Source organism: Bipolaris sorokiniana, assembly GCF_000338995.1.
Source record: "Bipolaris sorokiniana ND90Pr unplaced genomic scaffold COCSAscaffold_19, whole genome shotgun sequence".
Classification (NCBI taxonomy): Eukaryota; Fungi; Ascomycota; class Dothideomycetes; order Pleosporales; family Pleosporaceae; genus Bipolaris; species Bipolaris sorokiniana.
In genome coordinates, this window is record NW_006911913.1 from 729,767 (window position 1) to 749,471 (window position 19,705).

The 19,705-nt window shown below is 48.9% G+C and overlaps 5 protein-coding genes across 5 annotated transcripts; 3 read left to right on the plus strand and 2 right to left on the minus strand.

Moving 5' to 3' along the window:
* Positions 1–389: 389 nt before the first annotated feature.
* On the plus strand, positions 390–5,214 carry COCSADRAFT_41863 (uncharacterized protein). The gene is made up of 3 exons (XM_007707424.1): positions 390–3,083; positions 3,141–4,733; positions 4,860–5,214. Exons 1-3 carry the CDS (start codon positions 831–833, stop codon positions 5,172–5,174), a joined length of 4,161 nt encoding a protein of 1,386 aa, XP_007705614.1. The 5' UTR covers positions 390–830; the 3' UTR covers positions 5,175–5,214.
* Positions 5,215–6,148: 934 nt separating this feature from the next.
* Positions 6,149–8,235, plus strand: COCSADRAFT_129494 (uncharacterized protein; the record flags this gene model as incomplete). Its single annotated transcript, XM_007707601.1, has 2 exons — positions 6,149–6,349; positions 6,400–8,235. 2 exons carry the CDS (start codon positions 6,149–6,151, stop codon positions 7,903–7,905), a joined length of 1,707 nt encoding a protein of 568 aa, XP_007705791.1. The 3' UTR covers positions 7,906–8,235.
* Positions 8,183–10,070, plus strand: COCSADRAFT_58043 (uncharacterized protein; the record flags this gene model as incomplete). Its single annotated transcript, XM_007707431.1, has 3 exons — positions 8,183–8,563; positions 8,614–8,705; positions 8,756–10,070. Coding segments are annotated over 3 exons (1,788 nt in total), but the record flags the coding sequence as incomplete, so codon positions are not given.
* Positions 10,071–11,589: 1,519 nt separating this feature from the next.
* On the minus strand, positions 11,590–13,947 carry COCSADRAFT_41864 (uncharacterized protein). The gene is made up of 4 exons (XM_007707425.1): positions 13,198–13,947; positions 12,942–13,144; positions 12,170–12,747; positions 11,590–12,116 (listed from the first exon to the last, which is right to left on the minus strand). Exons 1-4 carry the CDS (start codon positions 13,867–13,869, stop codon positions 11,905–11,907), a joined length of 1,665 nt encoding a protein of 554 aa, XP_007705615.1. The 5' UTR covers positions 13,870–13,947; the 3' UTR covers positions 11,590–11,904.
* A 147-nt stretch (positions 13,948–14,094) lies between these two features.
* COCSADRAFT_266402 (uncharacterized protein) lies at positions 14,095–15,055 on the minus strand. Its single transcript, XM_007707602.1, has 2 exons — positions 14,910–15,055; positions 14,095–14,802 (listed from the first exon to the last, which is right to left on the minus strand). The coding sequence occupies exons 1-2, from the start codon at positions 14,925–14,927 to the stop codon at positions 14,233–14,235; spliced, it is 588 nt and encodes a 195-aa protein (XP_007705792.1). The 5' UTR covers positions 14,928–15,055; the 3' UTR covers positions 14,095–14,232.
* Between the last annotated feature and the right edge of the window lie 4,650 nt (positions 15,056–19,705).

Below are 19,705 nucleotides of genomic sequence, written 5' to 3' on the forward strand. Positions count from 1 at the left end.
TAAGCGTGGAAGCTGCAACGACGACACACCCCTGTTCTACCCTCTACAGAAGCACAACTTGCTCTTTCGGAGGTCCTATGTGAATCCTGGTGAGCTGGAAAAGCTATGAATATAATAAGAAGATATGTAGCCTCTGTATAGGTACACCACGAGTTTTTCCGACTTGGTCCGCCAGTCCTTCGCATTTAGCGAGAGGATTTGGAACGCTAACATAGCAGGATTGCGAACGCTTAGCGGCCCACGATGTACACCTGTACTATGCCAAAAGAGCCGAAGCTGTGGCGCAGAGTTCTGGAAGCTTCTACCAAATGCTACTCAAGCGCGCAGTTGCCAGCTATTCTTAGAAGCAGACTGGTTATAGATTCCGTTGGTCTCGCGGCGTTCTGTCGGCGGGAAACTCAGATCGAATCCAAACCTTGTTAACAAGTGTTGCAATTGCGCGGCTGCTTTCTTATCTGTCCTGAGTTGTAACGGCAAGCTTAAAGCGCGTCAGTGCTTAGACCCCTGCCAACAGTTCAGCCTCGTGAGCAGTGCGCGGCGCATGTATCGAGCCACGCCTGACCCCACTTGGGGCTTCACACAGGCTTCACCACCAAGCCAAGAATACAGTGAAAGCCGGCAGCTTCAGCTCGCGATATTTTGACGGATCACAGGGCCTTGCTGGTATCTAAGCTGGTGCACCTGCTCGTTATTTTCTCTGTATGCTGACCATCCATCGGTAGCAGGGAAGCAGCTAGCAAGTAGCAAGCGCCCGCGCGACTAGGCTGCTACATTGAGCTTTTTAAGTCTTGTTCTCATCGCATGCGTCTACTACATACCTACACAAACCCATGCGGCTCTTGCACTACAGCGAGAGCGGACAGCTCAGCATCCACAGCTTCGATGATGGCGACATACCCCCCTACGCGATACTTTCACACACCTGGGGAGCCAATAGCCACGAGGTGACCTTTGCAGACCTCCAGACAGGCGGTGGCAAGACAAAGCCGGGCTATAAGAAGATCCTCTTCTGCGGAAAACGGGCACGGCGCGACAACCTCCAGTACTTCTGGATCGACACGTGCTGCATCGACAAGGCCAACAAGGCTGAACTCGCCTTCTCCATCCGGTCGATGTTTCGCTGGTACCGCAACGCAGCTAGATGTTATGCCTATCTGTCAGACGTTTGGAAGAGGAAGAGGAAAGCCGGCGACAGAGCTGCTGAGATTAGCTGGGAGCCTGCTTTTAGGTCGAGTCGGTGGTTCACGCGTGGTTGGACGCTTCAAGAGCTTCTTGCTCCAACCAAAGTCGAGTTCTTCTCGCAAGAAGGAGAGAGCCTTGGCAGTAAGACGTCGCTGCAGACGACAATCCGCGAGATAACCAGCATTCCGTCCGAAGTGCTCAAGGGAACCCCACTTTCTCGATTAAGCGTCGAAGAGCGGTTGAGGTGGGCAGAAGGCCGAACGACTGAGCGCGTCGAGGATAGAGCATTCTGCCTGCAAGGTATCCTCGATGTTGAGCTAGCGCCAGTATATGGTGAGGGTGAGGCCGGCGCTTTCGACCGTTTGAAGCGCGAGATGTACAAGCTGGAACAATGCATCCAAGACATACGCCAAACAGACCCGCTTGATGACAAGAAGCGCATCGAGGAGACAAAAGGTGGACTGCTAGCAGACTCCTACCGCTGGGTCCTCGACAACGCCACTTTCAGGCAGTGGTATGAGGACCAACAAAGCCGACTGCTCTGGGTGAAAGGCGATCCTGGCAAAGGCAAGACGATGCTATTGTGTGGTATCATCGATGAACTGCAAAACTCCTTACCTCAGACTGCCCTTCTGTCATACTTCTTCTGCCAAGCGACAGACTCGCGTATCAACAATGCTACAGCTGTGCTGCGAGGCTTGTTATACATGCTTATACGCCAGCAGCCGTCGCTTGCATCGCACGTTCGCAGGAAGCACGACCACGCAGGCAAAAGCTTATTCGAGGACGCGAATGCCTGGGTCGCCCTAACGGAAATCTTCGCCGACGTGCTGCAAGATGTAAGCCTAGGCACAACATACCTAATTCTTGACGCGCTTGACGAATGCGTGACAGACTTACCAAGGTTGCTTACCTTCATCGCGAAGCAGTCGTCTGCGTCCTCTCGCGTTAAGTGGATCGTGTCTAGTCGCAACTGGCCGGCTATTAAGAAAGAGCTAGAGCATGCTAAGCACAAAATAAGGCTTAGCCTTGAGCTGAACGCCGAGTCGGTGGCTGCAGCAGTAGAGGTGTTTATCCAGGAGAAGGTGTGTCGCATAGCTCACAAGAATCGCTACACGCCAGAGGTGCAAGACGCAGTGTTCCAGCACTTAACTTCGAACGCGAACGACACCTTCCTCTGGGTTGCATTAGTATGCCAAGACCTTAAAGCGACGCCTAAGTGGAACGTGCTTAAGAAGCTAGCTCAGTTTCCGCCTGGGTTCGACTCTCTGTATAAGCGGATGCTGCAGCAGATAAGCGAGTCTGATAGCGCCGACATATGTCTGCGGGTGCTGGCAGTGACTGTTGTCCTATATCGACCCGTCACAGTCGCTGAGCTAGTTGTGCTTACTGAACAGCTTACAGACTTTGTCAATGACCTAGAGTCTGTGCGGGAGATCATCAGTCTCTGCGGATCATTCCTCAAGCTGCGCGACGACACAGTCTACTTTGTGCATCAGTCAGCTAAGGACTTTCTTGTGAAGAAAGCATTAAATAAGGCCTTTTCAGACGGTATAGAATATGTGCATCAAGACATCTTTACGAAGTCACTTACTATTCTGCATGAAACACTGCGCAGAGATATGTGTGACCTTCAAGCGCCTGGATACCCTATTAGAGACGTTAAGCAGCCTCTTCCTAGATCTCTAGCCGGATCGCGCTACCCATGTGTGTACTGGATCGACCATTTCTGTGACTCTAAACATAAAACACTAGCACATAGTGCTACTACTCAAGAAGAGGTTAAGGCTGTAGACGCATTTCTTAGGCAGAAATATCTCTACTGGCTAGAAGCGCTCAGCTTATGCGGAAGCATGGCCAGAGGAGTGGTCTCGATGACAAAACTGTGGCATTTAGTCCAGGTACAACCCATGTAGCTACATACATAGTCTTTATAACATAGTTACTAACGTCGCCAGGGACTCGGAGATATGGATGCATTGAACAAGATTGTGTACGATGCACGACGATTGATTATGTATCATAAGGAGGCAATTGAGAACTATCCTTTACAAGCGTACGCATCGGCTCTATTGTTCAGTCCAGCAGACAGTATAATAAGAAGGCTGTTCCAGTACGAAGAGCCAAGGAGAGTAGCTCTCAAGCCAGCTATGAGCAATGGCTGGAGTGCGTGCCTGCAGACACTCGGGGGCCATAGGGGTGCTGTTAACTCAGTGGCCTTCTCGCATGACTCGACCCAGCTAGCGTCAGCGTCAGGCGATACGACTGTCAAGATCTGGGATGTGAGTAGCGGGACGTGTCTGCAAACGCTTGAGGGCCATAGTAGTACTGTTCGTTCGGTGGTCTTCTCGCACGACTCGACACGGCTAGCGTCAGCGTCAGATGACAACACTATCAAGATATGGGACGCGAACATTGGGACGTGTCTGCACACGCTCGAGGGCCATAGCAGTTATGTTACCTCGCTGGCCTTCTCGCACGACTCGACCCAGCTAGTGTCAGCGTCAGCCGACTGGACTGTCAAGATCTGGGACGCGAGCAGCGGGACGTGTCTGCACACGCTCGAGGGCCATAGTAGTGATGTTACTTCGGTGGCCTTCTCGCACGACTCGACACGGCTAGCATCAGTGTCACACGACAGAACTGTCAAGATCTGGGACGCGAGCAGCGGGACGTGTCTGCAAACGCTTGAGGGCCATAATGGTGCTACCTCGGTGACCTTCTCGCACGACTCGACCCGGCTAGCGTTAGCGGTCTATGACAACACTATCAAGATATGGGACGCGAACAGTGGGACATATTTGCAAACGCTTGAAGGCCATAGCAGTCATGTTAGCTCGGTGACCTTCTCGCACGACTCGACCCGGCTAGCGTCAGCGTCTCACGATAGCACTATCAAGATATGGGACGCGAACATTGGGACGTGTCTACAGACGCTTGAGGGTCATAGCAGGGATGTTAACTCAGTGGCCTTCTCGCACGATTCGATCTGGCTAGCGTCAGCGTCTCACGACAGCACTGCCAAGATCTGGGACACGAGCAGCGGGACGTGTCTGCAGACACTCGGGGGCCATAAGGGTGCTGTTAACTCAGTGGCCTTCTCGCATGACTCGACCCAGCTAGCGTCAGCGTCAGACGACAGAACTGTTAAGATCTGGGACACGAGCAGTGGGACGTGTCTGCAGACGCTTAAGGGCCACGATAGTATTGTTGGCTCAGTAGACTTCTCGCACGACTCGACCCGGCTAGCATCAGCGTCATACGATAGAACTGTCAAGATATGGGATGCGAATAGCGGGACGTGTCTGCAGACGCTTAAGGAATATCGTACTATTGTTTATTCAGTAGCCTTCTCGCACGACTCGACCCGGCTAGCGTCAGCGTCTCACGACAGCACTATCAAGATATGGGACACGAGCAGCGGGACGTGTCTACAGACGCTTGAGGGCCATCGCGGTGCTGCTACCTCGGTGACCTTCTCGCACGACTCGGCCCGGCTAGCGTCAGCGTCTTACGACAGGACTGTCAAGATCTGGGACGCGAGCAGCGGGACGTGTCTGCAGACGCTTGAGGGCCATCGCGGTGCTGCTACCTCGGTGACCTTCTCGCACGACTCGGCCCGGCTAGCGTCAGCGTCTTACGACAGGACTGTCAAGATCTGGGACGCGAGCAGCGGGGCGTGTCTACATAGCCTTGACGTTGGCACAATCCTTTCATACTTGTCTTTCGATTCTTCGGATACTTCACTTCATACAGAAATAGGCACTATCATTATCTCTAACTGCCAGATCATAGACCGCATCGAGGCTGCAGCATCAAAACTTCAGTATCAGGGTGCCAGTATAAGTTCAGATGGCAATTGGATTATATGCGCTGGTAGCAACGTGTTGTGGATACCCTCTGAGTATCGACCGTCAAGCTCGGCTGTGAGCAAGACCCAAGTAGGCATAGGAGTAGGATCAGGAAGGGTCTGGCTTTGTCAGGTAACTTAGGCAAGTAACTATAGATCAATAGAGGGCCTCTCTTAACCTATGTGTCTCTATATTTGTCAAAACTGTTAAGGCTATAAAATCCTCGCTATACACATAATAGAAACCTTGAGAAGTCTATACCTAATTAGTTAACTTCCGAGTATAGCCACTACGCGCTTAAGCAGTAGCTGGACGTTGCCTCTCAAGCCTTGCGCCACAACTTGAGCCGTTTTGGCATAGCGCAGATGTATATTGTAGGACGCTAATTGTTCGAAACTTGCTATTTCAGCACGTGAAGTTATCTCGTTAAACGCGAAGGACTGGCACACCGAGCCGGAAAAAACTCGGACAGCACCTAAATAGAGTCTGCATGTCTTCAAAGAATAGTTGTTAGTTCTTTAGCTTGCTATGAACTGTATAGAACATCTGAATAAGCGAGCAGTGCTTTTATGAATGATACAACAGGGGTATGTTGTTGTTGCAGCTTCAACGCTTAACACGAAAGATTTATGTACGCCCCTTAGATTACTGTAATTTTGCTATTTAATGCCTGTGATAGATAGAAGCAGATCTAAAGAGTATACAAATGTGCACTTAAACCTAAGAACCTCTGCGGCTTAGACGTAAGGTGCTTGAACAATGTTGGTGGTTCGTTGCGGAGGGATGTTCGACCCTCAGGGACGGACGTTACGGTTGTTGCCTCAAATTTAATCGCAGACGTGCTTGGCGAGAAGTGAGACTTAGGTGTGGGAAATGGAAACGGGGCGACGATCTGTTAGAAGGTGATCGCGTTCGCAGGAAACATTTCATCGCGATGAACACGCCCTGCTGATCCAATGCAGGATGGTATTGTGCGTGGAGAATTGGAGAAACGGCCAAGACACTTAATAAAAGCGGGTGGATCACGGAGGTGTGCGGGGAAAAAGGTCGGAGCTCGGTCTCAACGCCAAAAAGTTCCTGGGCGGGTTTTTTTGGTTTTACGCGACAAAGCCTCCATGTCACTCTACTACGAAGCTGCGGCCATTCTCGCCAATTCCGACAATGTCGGTGGGTCGCTCAAGTCGCGCATATACAACAAGAAAGATTTGAAGAGCACGCCCGGCCAGCTCTTTGCGCTGATTGCAGAAACATCGAAATGGTCACTTGTATTGAAGGATGTGATTGAGAAGTGCAAGTTACTCGCAGAAGAGAAGAAGGTCCATATAGCAAATATTTTATTCCAGGAAAAATAGCTTACACCTCTCAGCTCACTCCAATTCTCGCCCTTCTGCTTTCACATGATTTACTCCTTGCGAAGAATGGCATTGCAGCACCCGCCAACCACGTACTTAAACTCGCGATTACCCGACACAAAGCCCGCTTGAGCGCCGAGCTCACGAAAGCCCGTATACGCCATGGATTTGCTACCCTTGAAGCGTTTAAAGAGGCTGTGAATGATGGTGGACTGGATAAAGAAGACGGCAATGCTTCGAAGAGCAGACATCCCCGCTGGGTGCGCGTCAATACTATTAAGACGACATTACAGGAACAGCTTGCAACGACTTTTACTGGATATACCAAGACAGAAGTCCTAGATAACGTCCTCACTGCGCCAAAGAGCTCCAAAGTCTACTACGAAGACCCAAACATTCCTAATTTGCTCGCGCTGCCCTCTAAGGTTGATCTCAGCAGGTCCATTGCTTACACAAAGGGCCAGATAATATTCCAGGATAAAGCATCTTGCTTCCCTGCGTACTTGTTGGATCCGACCCCAGACGATGGTGATGTCATCGATGCGACCGCGGCGCCAGGAAACAAAACCACACATCTTGCCGCCATTGTTTCCGATAGAAAGCAGCCAGGAGAGGAACAAAATGTCATTGCTTTCGAGCGCGACAAAGGCAGAACTTTTACATTGCAGAAGATGGTCAAGTTGGCGTCGGCAGATAGCATTGTCCAAGTAAAGGGTAACAGCGACTTCATAGCCGCTAAACCTGAGTTGGACGAGTACGCCAACGTTGGAGCCATACTTCTTGATCCGAGCTGCTCAGGTACTGGTATTGTTGGACGCGATGATGCGATCAAGATGCATCTTCCTGATGCACCTGGCTCCCAAACAACACCACATAAGCCAGGAAAGGGGAAAAAGCGAAAGAGAGGTGATGAGGCAACGAAGGCCGATGCGCAACCGACGCTGAATCTGGACATGGATGATTCAGCACCTGAAGAGACACCAATACAGGGCAAACTGACAGAACGACTGGCCGCCTTGTCTAGCTTTCAACTCCATATTCTCACTCACGCTATGCGGTTCGAGAGTGCGCACAAAATTACCTACTCTACATGCTCGATACATTTCGAGGAGAACGAAGGCGTCGTTTTTCAGGCGTTGGCATCCTCGGTCGCAAAGAATCGGGGGTGGAGGATACTCAAACGGGATCAGCAAGTGGAGGGATTGCAAAAATGGCACAGAAGGGGCATCTGGGAAGAGGATAAGATTCACGGTGACATGAACGAGTCATTTAAGAAAGATGTATTGGAAGCATGTATTCGTTGTGACAAGGGTACTGAAGAAGGTACAATGGGTTTTTTTGTGGCTGCCTTTATTCGTGAAGGCGATCAGCAGCCGGCACAAGTAACTGAAGTTGCGGTTTCTGAGGATGAGGAATGGGGTGGCTTCAGTGATCATGGTGAAGTGGAAGAAGCAGTAGGGCCGGCGGTTGAAGAGCCTGGAAGCCGTAAGAAGAAAAAGCGAAAACACAGCAAGAAGTGATGTGGATAGGGAGAAGGAAACAGCCAACCAGTGTGCACCATGGGTGGAGAGCGCAATACCATGTCCTTCAGATGGGCAGGAGCCTTGGCCCTAGCACGAGAACCTCCTGCAACAACTACTACTCTTGTCAATTGAGTCAACCTCAGCTTTGCATTATCCGCTCCACGTATCCTTTGATCTTGCTCCTAATCACGTTGGTGTTTACGGCATGGCACCCGATCGCGAATCAAACGTGTCGGTTCCACTCACTGTGTCTTCTCACCACACCTCAGCATCTCCTATCAACCCTGATCTCTCTCGATCTAGGCTCAAAGAAGTCACGAAATGGATTCGCGACGAGTTGGACTTATGTGTGGCTCGGGACGGCCCTGATGTGCTTCAATCCGACGATGTTGTAACCCTCCACGAGACCTTTCTTGCTCTTCGAAACGCTAAAAACATCACCTTGTCCGACTTGAGAGCGAGCGGCATCCATAAAGCGGTGAAGGACATCGCTGGAGTGGCGACCCGATGGCCTGGTCGGTTGTGCGACGACTGCGATACCATCATAGACATCTGGACTGCCAAGTTTGGTTCTTTGAATGCAATTCACCCATTCTTGTATGGCAGAGGGGGTCGACTTGAGGGAATTGCCAGCGTGCACGAGCAATCTCGCGATGTAAGCAACTATCACTACTGCTTCGTGCCTGGACTAATCTCAGCGAACAGGCGTTACTCAAGCGGTGGGCCAAGACATGTCCCCAAAATATCCACCCCAAGCGATCTCATAGACTAGGCGACCTAGGCTTTGTCGCTGGAAGGTAAATTGAGCATATCACCTTGGCCAGATTCGTGTTGACAACCTCTGCAGCTGGTGGATCAACCCTCTGTTTGCACATCATGCCGGCATTATTGGCCTCGAGTCATGTGATGGTGGCACAACTTACGATAAATACGGGGCATATGCCTTGTTGCTAAAAGATACCGGTGAACTCGAAGCCAGTTGCGAATCGCGCTTCACCTACCGAGTTCCGCAGGAGGATAAGGGTAAGTTTCGACTTACCTCCGCCACTCCGAGAAGCAGAGATCCTGTGCGGGTACTTCGCAGTCACAGTATCAATAGCATATGGGGCCCAAAGGCTGGAGTGAGGTATGAAGGTGTGTACAGCGTCAAAGGTTGGTCTATCAAGCAAGCAAAAAGTGCAGATACATCTGGTGGGCAATGGAAAGAGGGGGACATTCTCTTTGACGTCAGATTCGAGCGTGCTGACCAGACGCCCATGGATGTTGTTATTAACCGGCCTACTGCGACTGAAATCGACGATTATGCAGAATACAAGCGCCTTCGCAAGCTGAGCCGGGACGGCAAGGAAAATGAAGCAAAATCAGCACATGACAATCAAGATCTTCATCCCAAATCCAAGGCTGTGCACCCCATCATGCCTCCAACTTCTCCACATGCGGTACCGAAGCCACTGGCATTCGACCTTCCCCCAAGCGCACTGCGAAAAGATATGGTCAGGCGTCTCCATTTCGACGAAGAAGCACACATTCGTGTTATAGGAGATGATGAAGCACTCTCGCCCAAGACTGCTCCCGTTGCAGACCCGTTGGACTTCACATCAGTGGATAAGAATGGCACATTGGCTATTCCTTCTCGATCCAACCGAGGAAACACTCACAAAAAAGCTGATCTATCATCTAACGGTCCAGATGGACGTTCAAGCCCGGCAGGTTCCAATGCAAGCAGCGCACATACGACACAAACAACTCATACTGCTGCCAGCACTCTACCTAAAATCAATGTCAGAGAGGTGGCGCCATGGATCGATTTTGATGCTGATCTGACCATCCCTGAGCCGTCCGAAGAGCCGCTGATAATCCATCAACGGCCCATCATTGCTCAAATGAACATCACCCCAGCAGGCTCGCCTAAAGCTCACAATACTGAGTCGCCCAAACTCCAGTCTCGAGATCATCTGCATAGTCCGATTGAAAGCACTCTTTCGCCTATTCCTACCGAGCGCCATTCTGATGACCGACAGGAGAAGAGGCACGAGGGTGACTTTAAGAGCATGCTTGGGGAAGTCTTTAGTCTTCAGCACGTGGCGAAGAAAGAGAAGAGAAAGAATGAAGCTCCTCCTAAGAAGAAGCTGATGACTGAAATATTTGATGGCATCGTGGATGACGACAACAGCGAAGTGGACGGATCATCATGGGAGACAAAAACCAGTTTCTTCAAAACTGACCCAACCATACCGAGACACAGGTCGGCAGATTTCTCTACTTCTTGGAAGCAGATTTCGCAACCTTTTTCTCGTTTCTTTCTCAAGCCATTCAGTGCAGACAGCCAACTCAAGCTGCCTCGTAGTGACGCTATCGGCTTTGCCAAAGAAACAGCTCACCTTCTTTCTTCTGATACGACCTCGAATAACAACACCAATACATCTGTTTCCACCAGTGTTCCTAACGAGGAACCTTTCATCGAGGATCCGACTACACGACGACAAAATGCAATGCCAATGTCAATGAAGATCCTGATTTCACAGTCTAGCTCTGCGACTACTGTTAGTAATGCGATATGCACACATATCTTGGGCCGTTCTAATTCTCCGCTTAAGCCCACTGACGAAAGGTCTCTGGCGGAGACCAACTTGAGGAAAATGATAGAGTAGCTACCAAATCCGAATATCACGATGGAGTCGAGAGGTTCTGTTGTCCACTTGAAAAAGACTGACAGATAGGACTGGCAAAATAGTAGCGTAAAAGGAGTATCAGAGGATGATGTGGCACAGCCTCGATACCTACATGTGTATGTGAGGAAGTTTTCGCTTCAGTAGAAAATCCCTAGTAGTATCAATCTTACCTTTACTTGCACCTGGTACTACCGAACCACCAGTTACGTAGCATAGCAGTGCACCTTCCGCCTCTGACATCATATCCTTCTGTTCCTGTCTCCACACACTCCCTATCTTTTACTAACAGTACGCCTCTCCTGGGCCTATATTCCGCTCTATCCGGCCCTAGACTATGCCACCCACGAGTACGCCCGACGAACGACCGAAAGGAGGAGAAACTCGAAGCCAGGAAACGCGTTCGTGACATACTATATCCAACGAACACCAATGTACAGAGGCCGTCTACGTACATAGGATCACACCTTCGGAGATATTGTAGATGCACACAAATATATGTAGTACGTATGGAAGGTTTAGTGCAATCGACTACCTAGGCGGCTTATTTTCGCCTCTCTTTCCCTCAGCTCTCCTCGGGTACCCTTCGCGCCCGCACATCGCCCAGCCGTCTGTGCACAATGAAGCCAATTAACCGCAGAGCGCGCTCGCGCTCACGCGGCTAAGTACGTATGCAGTCTCTGGTGCATATGCAATGGAAAACAAGTGCAGGCCGCTTGGAAACGTCTACGTTTGAGGCTGAGCCTCGCTTGTCGTGAACAATTTGACATCGATCCTGACAAGGTTTCATAGTCGGAAAGATTTTTTTCTCTCCTGCGTCCTTTTTTTCCAAATAGAAAAAAAGGGAAGTATGAATTGGGTTTGCTAATTGGTTAACAAATGCCTCTCTCTTATCTTTTCAAACAGGAATCAAAGGGAAGCAACCCATGTGATGGTCCGTGTTCTGTGTGCGACCGTGCGCGCTTTTTCTTGCTAACTGACTCGCTGTGTGGATCGGATTTGTTGGGGCTGGGAATGTTGCAGTTGCGGTGCTACTCTCGGCAATATGGGGGAAACTTCTTTCACAATACTACTAAATCAGAATCCTACGTACTGCATTGTCGCTAGTGCTTAGTGGTGAGGAAAGGAGGCTGTGTAGTATGTACAGGAAATCGAGGGGGTATCAAGACTGCATTACTGAGAAAAAACAACAATAGCGTCTTATACAAAGAATGCGCTCAGTATCTCATTGCAAAGACAAGACTAGAGGACAACAACTCATGCAGTTTCGTCCTCTTTCACTCTTCTTTGGCGTGATGCTATCATCGTACACATTAGAGCATCTCTCTTAGCGACTTGCCATGCTGGCTCTCCTAGCCTCAAGAATAGCGTCCTCGTGCGTTGGGGGTCCCTCGTAGTTCTTCTTGCCCCAGACGAAATACCAGATGGTTGAGATGACAACGACGGCGGCAAGCACAACGGAAGCGTAGTTCATGGTTGCGGGGGTGACTTCGCGGAAAGTGGGCATGCAGAAGAGAGGAGTGGCAAGGGCGGACCAGGCTGTAGAGATTGTTAGTTTCCACTTGATTGTGGGCATATACAGTAGAACATACCAAGAGCGACAACGTTGCAGAAGGTACCGAGCACTCCGAGGTGGAATTCTCCAGTCTTGACTTGCTTGCGGCCGGTAAGGAGGGAGACCAGGATAGGGGCTGCATAGCTCAATGTCAAGCAAATGACACCAACACCAGAGAAGGCATTGAAAGCGGCGGCGGCACCGAAATAGATAACACCAAGGATGATCTGGATTCCCATGCTGAGCATCATAGCGTTGAGCGGGACATCAAGCTTGGTGTTGACAGTCCTCCACAGCTTGTAGCCTGGGATAGCGCCATCACGAGAGAAGGCCCAGGTAGCACGGGATGCAGCAGTCGTGCATCCGATACCGCAAATCAGTCCTAGGACAAGGAGGGGAACGAGCAGTCCAATAGTTCCACCAGAAGATCCTACTGCGCTCTTGATAATGACGGGTACGGGCTGTCCAGAAACCAGAGCTGCGAGGTCGGCCTGGTTGGGGAGGACGAATACGAGAGGGATGAGGAAGACAAGGCCGCAGATAGTGTTCAATGCAACGGTAGCGACCATGGCCTTGGGGACCTGGGTGGCTGGCTCTCTGACTTCTTCACACATCCTATCTCAACTGTTAGCATTTGACTTAGTTTGGGTGGGAATTACTGCATATGGACAAAGCGAATGTCGCAACGGTATATGGGCTGTTAAGGGGGTGTCGCATAGGAAGTGTCGCATGGGAAATGTCGCTTGGGAGTGTGCATTGGGCAGGAACAAGCTGTTTCAAGTTGCTTGGGCAGGCAAGGGGAGGCTCACGAGACGATCATTCCAGTGGAGGAGGTTGCGTAGGCAGCGTGGAGGAGTCCGACCATGAAAGACCACCCGGGGACCCATCCAGAGTTAGAGGGATCGAATTCAGTAAAGACGTATTCGGCGCTTCGGCGACCATTCTTCGCAATGGCAAGGACGCATATGACAATGGCAATCACACCAGCAAAGGTCCAGAAAATGGCAAAGGTCTGTTCGGGTGTAAGTAATGCACACAGCAAGGCAGTGAAAGGGGCAATCTCACATCGAGCCAGGGCAAGTACTTGTTGCCAAAGGCAGACACGCAGTTGCAGAGGAGGGTGATGGCAAGGAAGATGAGGAAAACTTGATAGGGCTCGCCTGCCAGTACACCAACACCTGGAGAGGATTCGTAGACATTGGCGCATGCCACGACGAAGAGGGCTGTAGCAAAGTTGACTGAAAGAGTAATGGTAATGTTGCCGACTACGAAACACCAACCACATATCCACGAGGCGATTTTGCGGTAAGCGGGAGGCGTAATCATGAAGGTTTGGTAGTAGACACCGCCACTAGTGGGGTAAACACTGGTAATCTCGCCGAGGGAAGCGGCAACGGCGAGGATGATGAGGGATACGGCGAGCCAGCCCCAGATGATGTTGGTAGGACCGCCACCAACTACGGGATAGTAAAAGGTGGTTGCCAAACCGTAAGGGACGGAAGCCAGAACGAAGGACATGAAGGCAACTTGGGCAGTTGATCTTGATCGCACCAGTTCGGCCTTGTAGCCCATGGCAGCGAGGAGACCATCTGGATCGCTGGGGCCAGCAACATCGTCTCCAGACCCTGAGTAGGTGTTGCCCAACTTAGAGTCCTTCTCGATGCCATTGGGGCGCAGGGCATGGCCGTGGTCAGCGGCATAGGCATCCGACTGGGTGCCGTAGCGGTAGTCAGACATTGTGGGCGTGTCGCTATCGTCTGTGAAGAGGGAGCCTGGAGTCGGAATGGGCCTGGGAAGTTGTCGCAAAACAAATCTCTGTGGCATGTGCCAGACGGCGGATCAGCGCAGGCTTTGAAGGCCTGCAGAGGAACGTCAGTGGGCGCATGGTCCAAGGCGACTAGACAGTTTGGAGACAAGTCTTGTCAGGCTACCCACACGAATGTTGGATGGCAAAACTGTGCCGAGCTTGGGATCCAATTGCTGGCGGGACGGGTTCGGATAGGGCTCCCCAGAGGGTCTTGGAAAAACACCGAGCATGTGGAAAGCAGGCCCTAATGCATCCACGCTCCGCGCTCCACTGCCTGGGTAATGAGAGGGTTTCTAGAAGTGGGCCAGAGGTGGCGCTGCTGGGAGCCGATGATGAGCCGGCCGCCTAACGACATGCTTCAAGGAGAGTCCCTGGCAATGGCAATGCAACGCTGACCAAGGGTCAGCATGAAGGAGAGGCATGCGCTGATGAACGTATGGGGAGTGAAGGAGGCATTTCGCAGCGCGCCGTGTTTGAACCATGGGTTGAACCAATAGGATTTGTCCGAGTGTATCTCCCAAGAGGGCCATGGCAGCCGCCCGCTTCGGCTCACGCTCCAGATTCTGGCAGCGATCCGGGGTCACGGTCGTCCAAGCTACTCTACTTACTAGGCTGGAGCTGCATGGGCTCGTATCCGTGGAGCAAGTGTGTGAATAAGGGGCTAACGATTGTATACCGTAGGGATACCGTAGGGGTACACAAATAGAGGACGACTGTATGCGGTCTTGATTGTGTGAATGAGTTTGCGATCTGGACGCGCGAGAGATGGCAATCTCGACCCCTAAACGCGACCGCGAAGCGACATTCTTGCTAGCTGAGCTACTAGCACCACTAAGTAAAACGAATACTATCGCAAGCGACCCCTACAGCTAGACCTATCAGCCAACGACTCCGACACTATCTAGATCGAAAGCAGCCAACCTATCCGTCAAGCTAGGAAGAGCACCGCCACCAACAAAGATCTACTTACCGCGTTAACTAAAATCATCCAGCAGCAGAATGAAACGATCTAGAGCCTTAAACGCGAAATAAGAGAGATCAGAAAGAACTAGTAAGTGATTATTAACTATAATGTGAAACTTATTGACGAGATCGTGGAGCTAAAGACACGTGTTGATGACCTCGTGGCAACAAACTCTGGTACGCGTACCTGGGCTGAGGTAGCGTCCATAAGCGCACCTGCAGGACTAAATGCCACAGCTACGCCGCTAGCAAGCTAGTAGCATACTGATAGAACTGATCTCGCTTCTATCGACGTGCCTAGCGTCACTATAGACATTTCTAGGGTAGATGGCGAAAATGGCAGATTATTAGCAGGATTAGTTAGAGTAGCCGTGGAAAAAGAGATGCACACAATGGAGAACTAAGGAAACTAGCGATGCCGGGCGATTACCGTCGACCACGCGACCTAGAGCTAGATCTAGATTGTATGTAGAAACGAAGATGAGTGTAACGGCGCAGGCAAGACTACTCGGATCAGTATCGGCAGTAGTGTCACTCAGAGGCATATGGGAGTGCGTGGGACGTCAAACGAGCCTTGATTCGAATAGACACCTATAGGCCTTGTACGAAAGGATATCAAAAACCTATCGAGCTACTATGGAGAACGGGTGGGGTTTTATATCAGCAGATCTGCCCTAGGCTAGTTCGTGCCCATGTTCGGATCCCTTTCGGATGTTGGTTCGGTAGGTACTGTAACGGTTCGAGTACACATTGAACTGATATCCGAAAGGGATCCGAACATAGGCGCGCACTAGCCGAGGGCAGATCTGCTAATATAAAACCCCACCTTCTCTATACCGTAGCTCGATAGATTTTTGATATCCTTTCGTACAAGGCCTATAGGTGTCTATTCGAATCAAGGCTCGTTTAATGTCCCACGCACTCCCATATGCCTCTGAGTGACACTACCGCCGATACTAATCCGAGTAGTCTTGCCTGCGCCGTTACATTATATTAAAAATCTCACCACCGCCGGTGACGGCTTCAAAATAATATCGCAGCTGTCTGTTCAGACTACGTCCAATTCCAAGTGTATCCAGAGCCTATTCGGATTCTTACACCGTTACATCTAACATTCACCTAGACAGGATCCCCTTAATCTTCTGTCAACCGAAGCCTTTAGGTTTAGAATTTCCATCCTCTTACAAGTCGGATTAACTTCAGAAAAGTCGCGAAGAGTGCGCCAAAATAGAGACAAGGAAACTACTAAGAACCCATCAACTAAGGAATTAATCACTATAGTTAACCAAATCACCACTAGTTCTACGGAATTAGTAAGAAGAACAACTCGCCAATAAACGCAGAAACTCTAATAAGAAAGAACAGCTAGCAAATAGCCCGCTGCTAAGCTAGAAGAAGAAGAAGAATTAGAAGAGAATTATACTAGTATACTCTAGGCAGAAATTAATAGACTAAATACCTAAGTCGAACGATTAATGCGGGAAAATACTCTAACTCAGGATAAACTAGTACCTACAACTAAACCCCCTCCGACTCTAACTAAACAGCCTTCCTACTAATTAGTAAGGTTCTTATTAGTTACCCTAAACTCTCTATACGCTAAGCTCAGCAAACGTACTCTACCTATAGATAACCTTAGTAATAGAGTAAATCCTACGTTTAAGTAATAGCAAGCCTTAATATAAGATTAGCTTAGTATTAACTTAGATCACTATTAGAGCGAACGCGCAAGAATAGTATTAGTATAGAGTTATATAACTAGCACTGTAACGGTTCGAGTACACACTGAACTAACATCCGAAAGAGATCCGAACATGGGCACGCACTAGCCAAGGGCAGATCTGCTGATATAAAACCCCACCTTCTCCATACCGTAGCTCGATAGATTTTTGATATCCTTTCGTACAAGGCCTATAGGTGTCTATTCGAATCAAGGCTCGTTTGATGTCCCACGCACTCCCATATGCCTCTGAGTGACGCTACTGCCGATACTGATCCGAGTAGTCTTGCCTGCGCCGTTACAAGCACCGCTAAAAAATACCTAGAACTATAATACCTCGCCGAATTAGAGAAGGAACAGTTCCTCTATACTAAGGATATAATTTTATTACTTAAATTATATTTTATATCTAGAAATAAACAGGCGGAGAGTCAAGCAGCTTTCCACCGCCTATTAATAGGAAGAAAAGAGACCTTTACGAAATTCAAAGCGCACTTTATTAGTACAGCTATAAAAGAGTCCGTGTTATGGGCGGAGAGGCCTAGCGAATGAGTATGCTTCTACCTATCGTACAGAAGCTAAAAGATAAGAAAAAGAGAAGATAACTAAGTACAGACTTCTCTTATACCTGCTCGCTTCTGATCACGTGTCCATACAGAAGGTATATCACGTGGTCGAAGATCACGTGATCCTCTTCAGTAGAGATCACGGGCGCAGCCCTTTACAGTCCGTATTAAGATTAGAATAGTTCTTCTATCTATAGAAGAAGATTATACTAGCGCTACGAGCCCTAAATCTAGAATTTAAACATCTATAGGCAGGCTCATTTAAAAAAATAGTTTAATACCTAACAGCTTTTAATATAGAAAGAAGAAATGCACTAGTTAGTACTTACTTAGAACCTAAGCCTAGTTAGGTAGAAGTTTCCTTAATAAAACAAATTCCACGACTAATTTAGGATTTTTAACTATTACACGGGGTTGAGTGCTAATACTTCTCTAAGCTCGATCCGGGTTAGGGCGAGTAAGGATATGTGAATAGCGCCGTGAGGTAGTTGTCTGGCGATACAGTGGAGTAGGCGTGCTTATAAGATAGATAACAATAGATTTAACAATTCCTAATCTATATCGAATAGACTAACAAGTATTAATCTTGTAAAGTTAAGTAACTAGTAAGAAAGTACAATTTAAGTTAACCACAACGAGAGTAATAATGAAATCTATCCATCCTTATATCCTTATTGCTTCTAGTCCTGGCTTCATAGTCTTCACGAAATAATCCCTATATCTTCTAAAGTCCCTAAAGACATCTAGTCACGTGTGAGGGTGTCCTCATATACTAGCGCGGGATACTTAGTCTTGGCGTAAAGCTAGTTACGTGATCTTCGCCCCGCGATAATTATTACCTTCTAACGTGGACGTCCTTAGGCCTTCAGCTATCTCGTTATTTATTAAGGAGAGAATCCTTCTTATTACTTATAATATTACCTCCCCTCTTAGAGCTATTATCTTAATACTCTAGAATATCGTTTTCCTGTACCGCGTGTTAAGACGCCGGCTGCATATAAGGTTAGAGCCCGTCCACTTATTGTAGCCGTCTCTACCTTATAGCCTTCCTAACCATACTAAAGATCTAGTTGAACTACCGCGTCTGTACTTAGAATTCGACTTCTTAACGTTGGGCCTATACTAACCGTATAAGAGAATAAGATCGCGAAATGACTTTCTGTTATAAACGTTATAAAGAGAAGAATCTTTAGTGTTTTATAGATATAGTAACTAGTCACTATACTGGTTATATTTCTATTTCTGCTAAGTGTAGTCTTTTCGTGTCTAAGGAAGAGTGAGAGAAGGTTGAAGCTAAAAAGCAGTAAAAACGTCTTAAAATCGCTCGTGCTAAGGAACGCTAACTTTAGGCCGTGATAGAGACCGCCCGTCTTTATCGTAAGCTTCTAGAGGTTAAGGCGCGGGAGTAAGAATTCGCTAATCAAGATTATACTATCCTAAGTCTTTAGGACTAGGCGAAAGAGTAGGCCAAGGGGAACTCTGCTCCTAGTACGGGCCTTTCTGTTATTAAACTACCGCTATTTAAACTATCGGCTAATCTAGGCTGGTTATAGGCTAACTCTTTTAATCCTTCTTTTAATTATTCCTTCCTCTTTAAGGGGCTTCCCCTCACTTCTCTAGGTGCTTCTAGTAGTATTTACGTACTAGTGACTTATAGTTCGTTAGGTTTCCTTTAGGTTCTTAAGTATTGTAGTTTTTAGGCCATCCTTGCTACTTAACTAAGTACTTCTACTAACTACTAATTTTCTGTAGGTCCTTAATTTCTTCGACCTCGTACTCGTCGTCTTTAAGCTCTATGTCCGTTACTAGCTTAGTATCTAGAGATACTGTTATGGGCGGAGAGGCCTAGCGAATGAGTATGCTTCTACCTATCGTACAGAAGCTAAAAGATAAGAAAAAGAGAAGATAACTAAGTACAGACTTCTCTTATACCTGCTCGCTTCTGATCACGTGTCCGTACAGAAGGTATATCACGTGGTCGAAGATCACGTGATCCTCTTCAGTAGAGATCACGGGCGCAGCCCTTTACAATACTCCCCTCCTCCACTCGTACGGACATGTTTGCGTTTGTTTGTTTTCCTAGGAGCACGCGGCTGCCTAACTTGCGGTGGAGCAGCGGCGTTTGTTTGCTCTAGTGAAGGAGGATTTCCACGAGAGCAAACGCTCCCTCCGTACGATATGTAGAGCTGCCGTCTCTCTCCTTCAGCTTTTTCTTCCTTTGTGTTAAATCAATTTGACTCCACTACTACACAGATTTCTTCTTTTCTTTCTGACCACACTCGTACGATGCCGCCGAAAGCGCAACCACCCCCTCGCGGTGTTTGGGCCAACGCAAACACCAACAGTTTGCAGTTTTGCACTGACGGTGGCCCCAATGACACTATTAACAACGTGGCTAACCAAATCTTCGACGCTGCCCACCAGGCTCTGACTCGTACGACGCTAGGCGCTGTACTGCCAACTTTCAACATGCTAGGCGCTGTCAACCTGAACGAGTATCGTGTCTAGTTTATCTTC

Excerpts from the sequence above, each read along its gene's own strand:
- COCSADRAFT_41863 (XM_007707424.1), top strand. The coding sequence starts at position 831 with ATGCGGCTCTTGCACTACAGCGAGAGCGGACAGCTCAGCATCCACAGC. Across the intron at positions 3,084-3,140 it reads AACTGTGGCATTTAGTCCAG|GGACTCGGAGATATGGATGC; the intron begins GTACAACCCATG and ends TAACGTCGCCAG. Across the intron at positions 4,734-4,859 it reads TCTGGGACGCGAGCAGCGGG|GCGTGTCTACATAGCCTTGA; the intron begins ACGTGTCTGCAG and ends GCGAGCAGCGGG.
- COCSADRAFT_41864 (XM_007707425.1), bottom strand. The coding sequence starts at position 13,869 with ATGTCTGACTACCGCTACGGCACCCAGTCGGATGCCTATGCCGCTGAC. Across the intron at positions 13,145-13,197 it reads AGTACTTGCCCTGGCTCGAT|ACCTTTGCCATTTTCTGGAC; the intron begins GTGAGATTGCCC and ends ACACCCGAACAG. Across the intron at positions 12,117-12,169 it reads CTGCAACGTTGTCGCTCTTG|CCTGGTCCGCCCTTGCCACT; the intron begins GTATGTTCTACT and ends CAATCTCTACAG.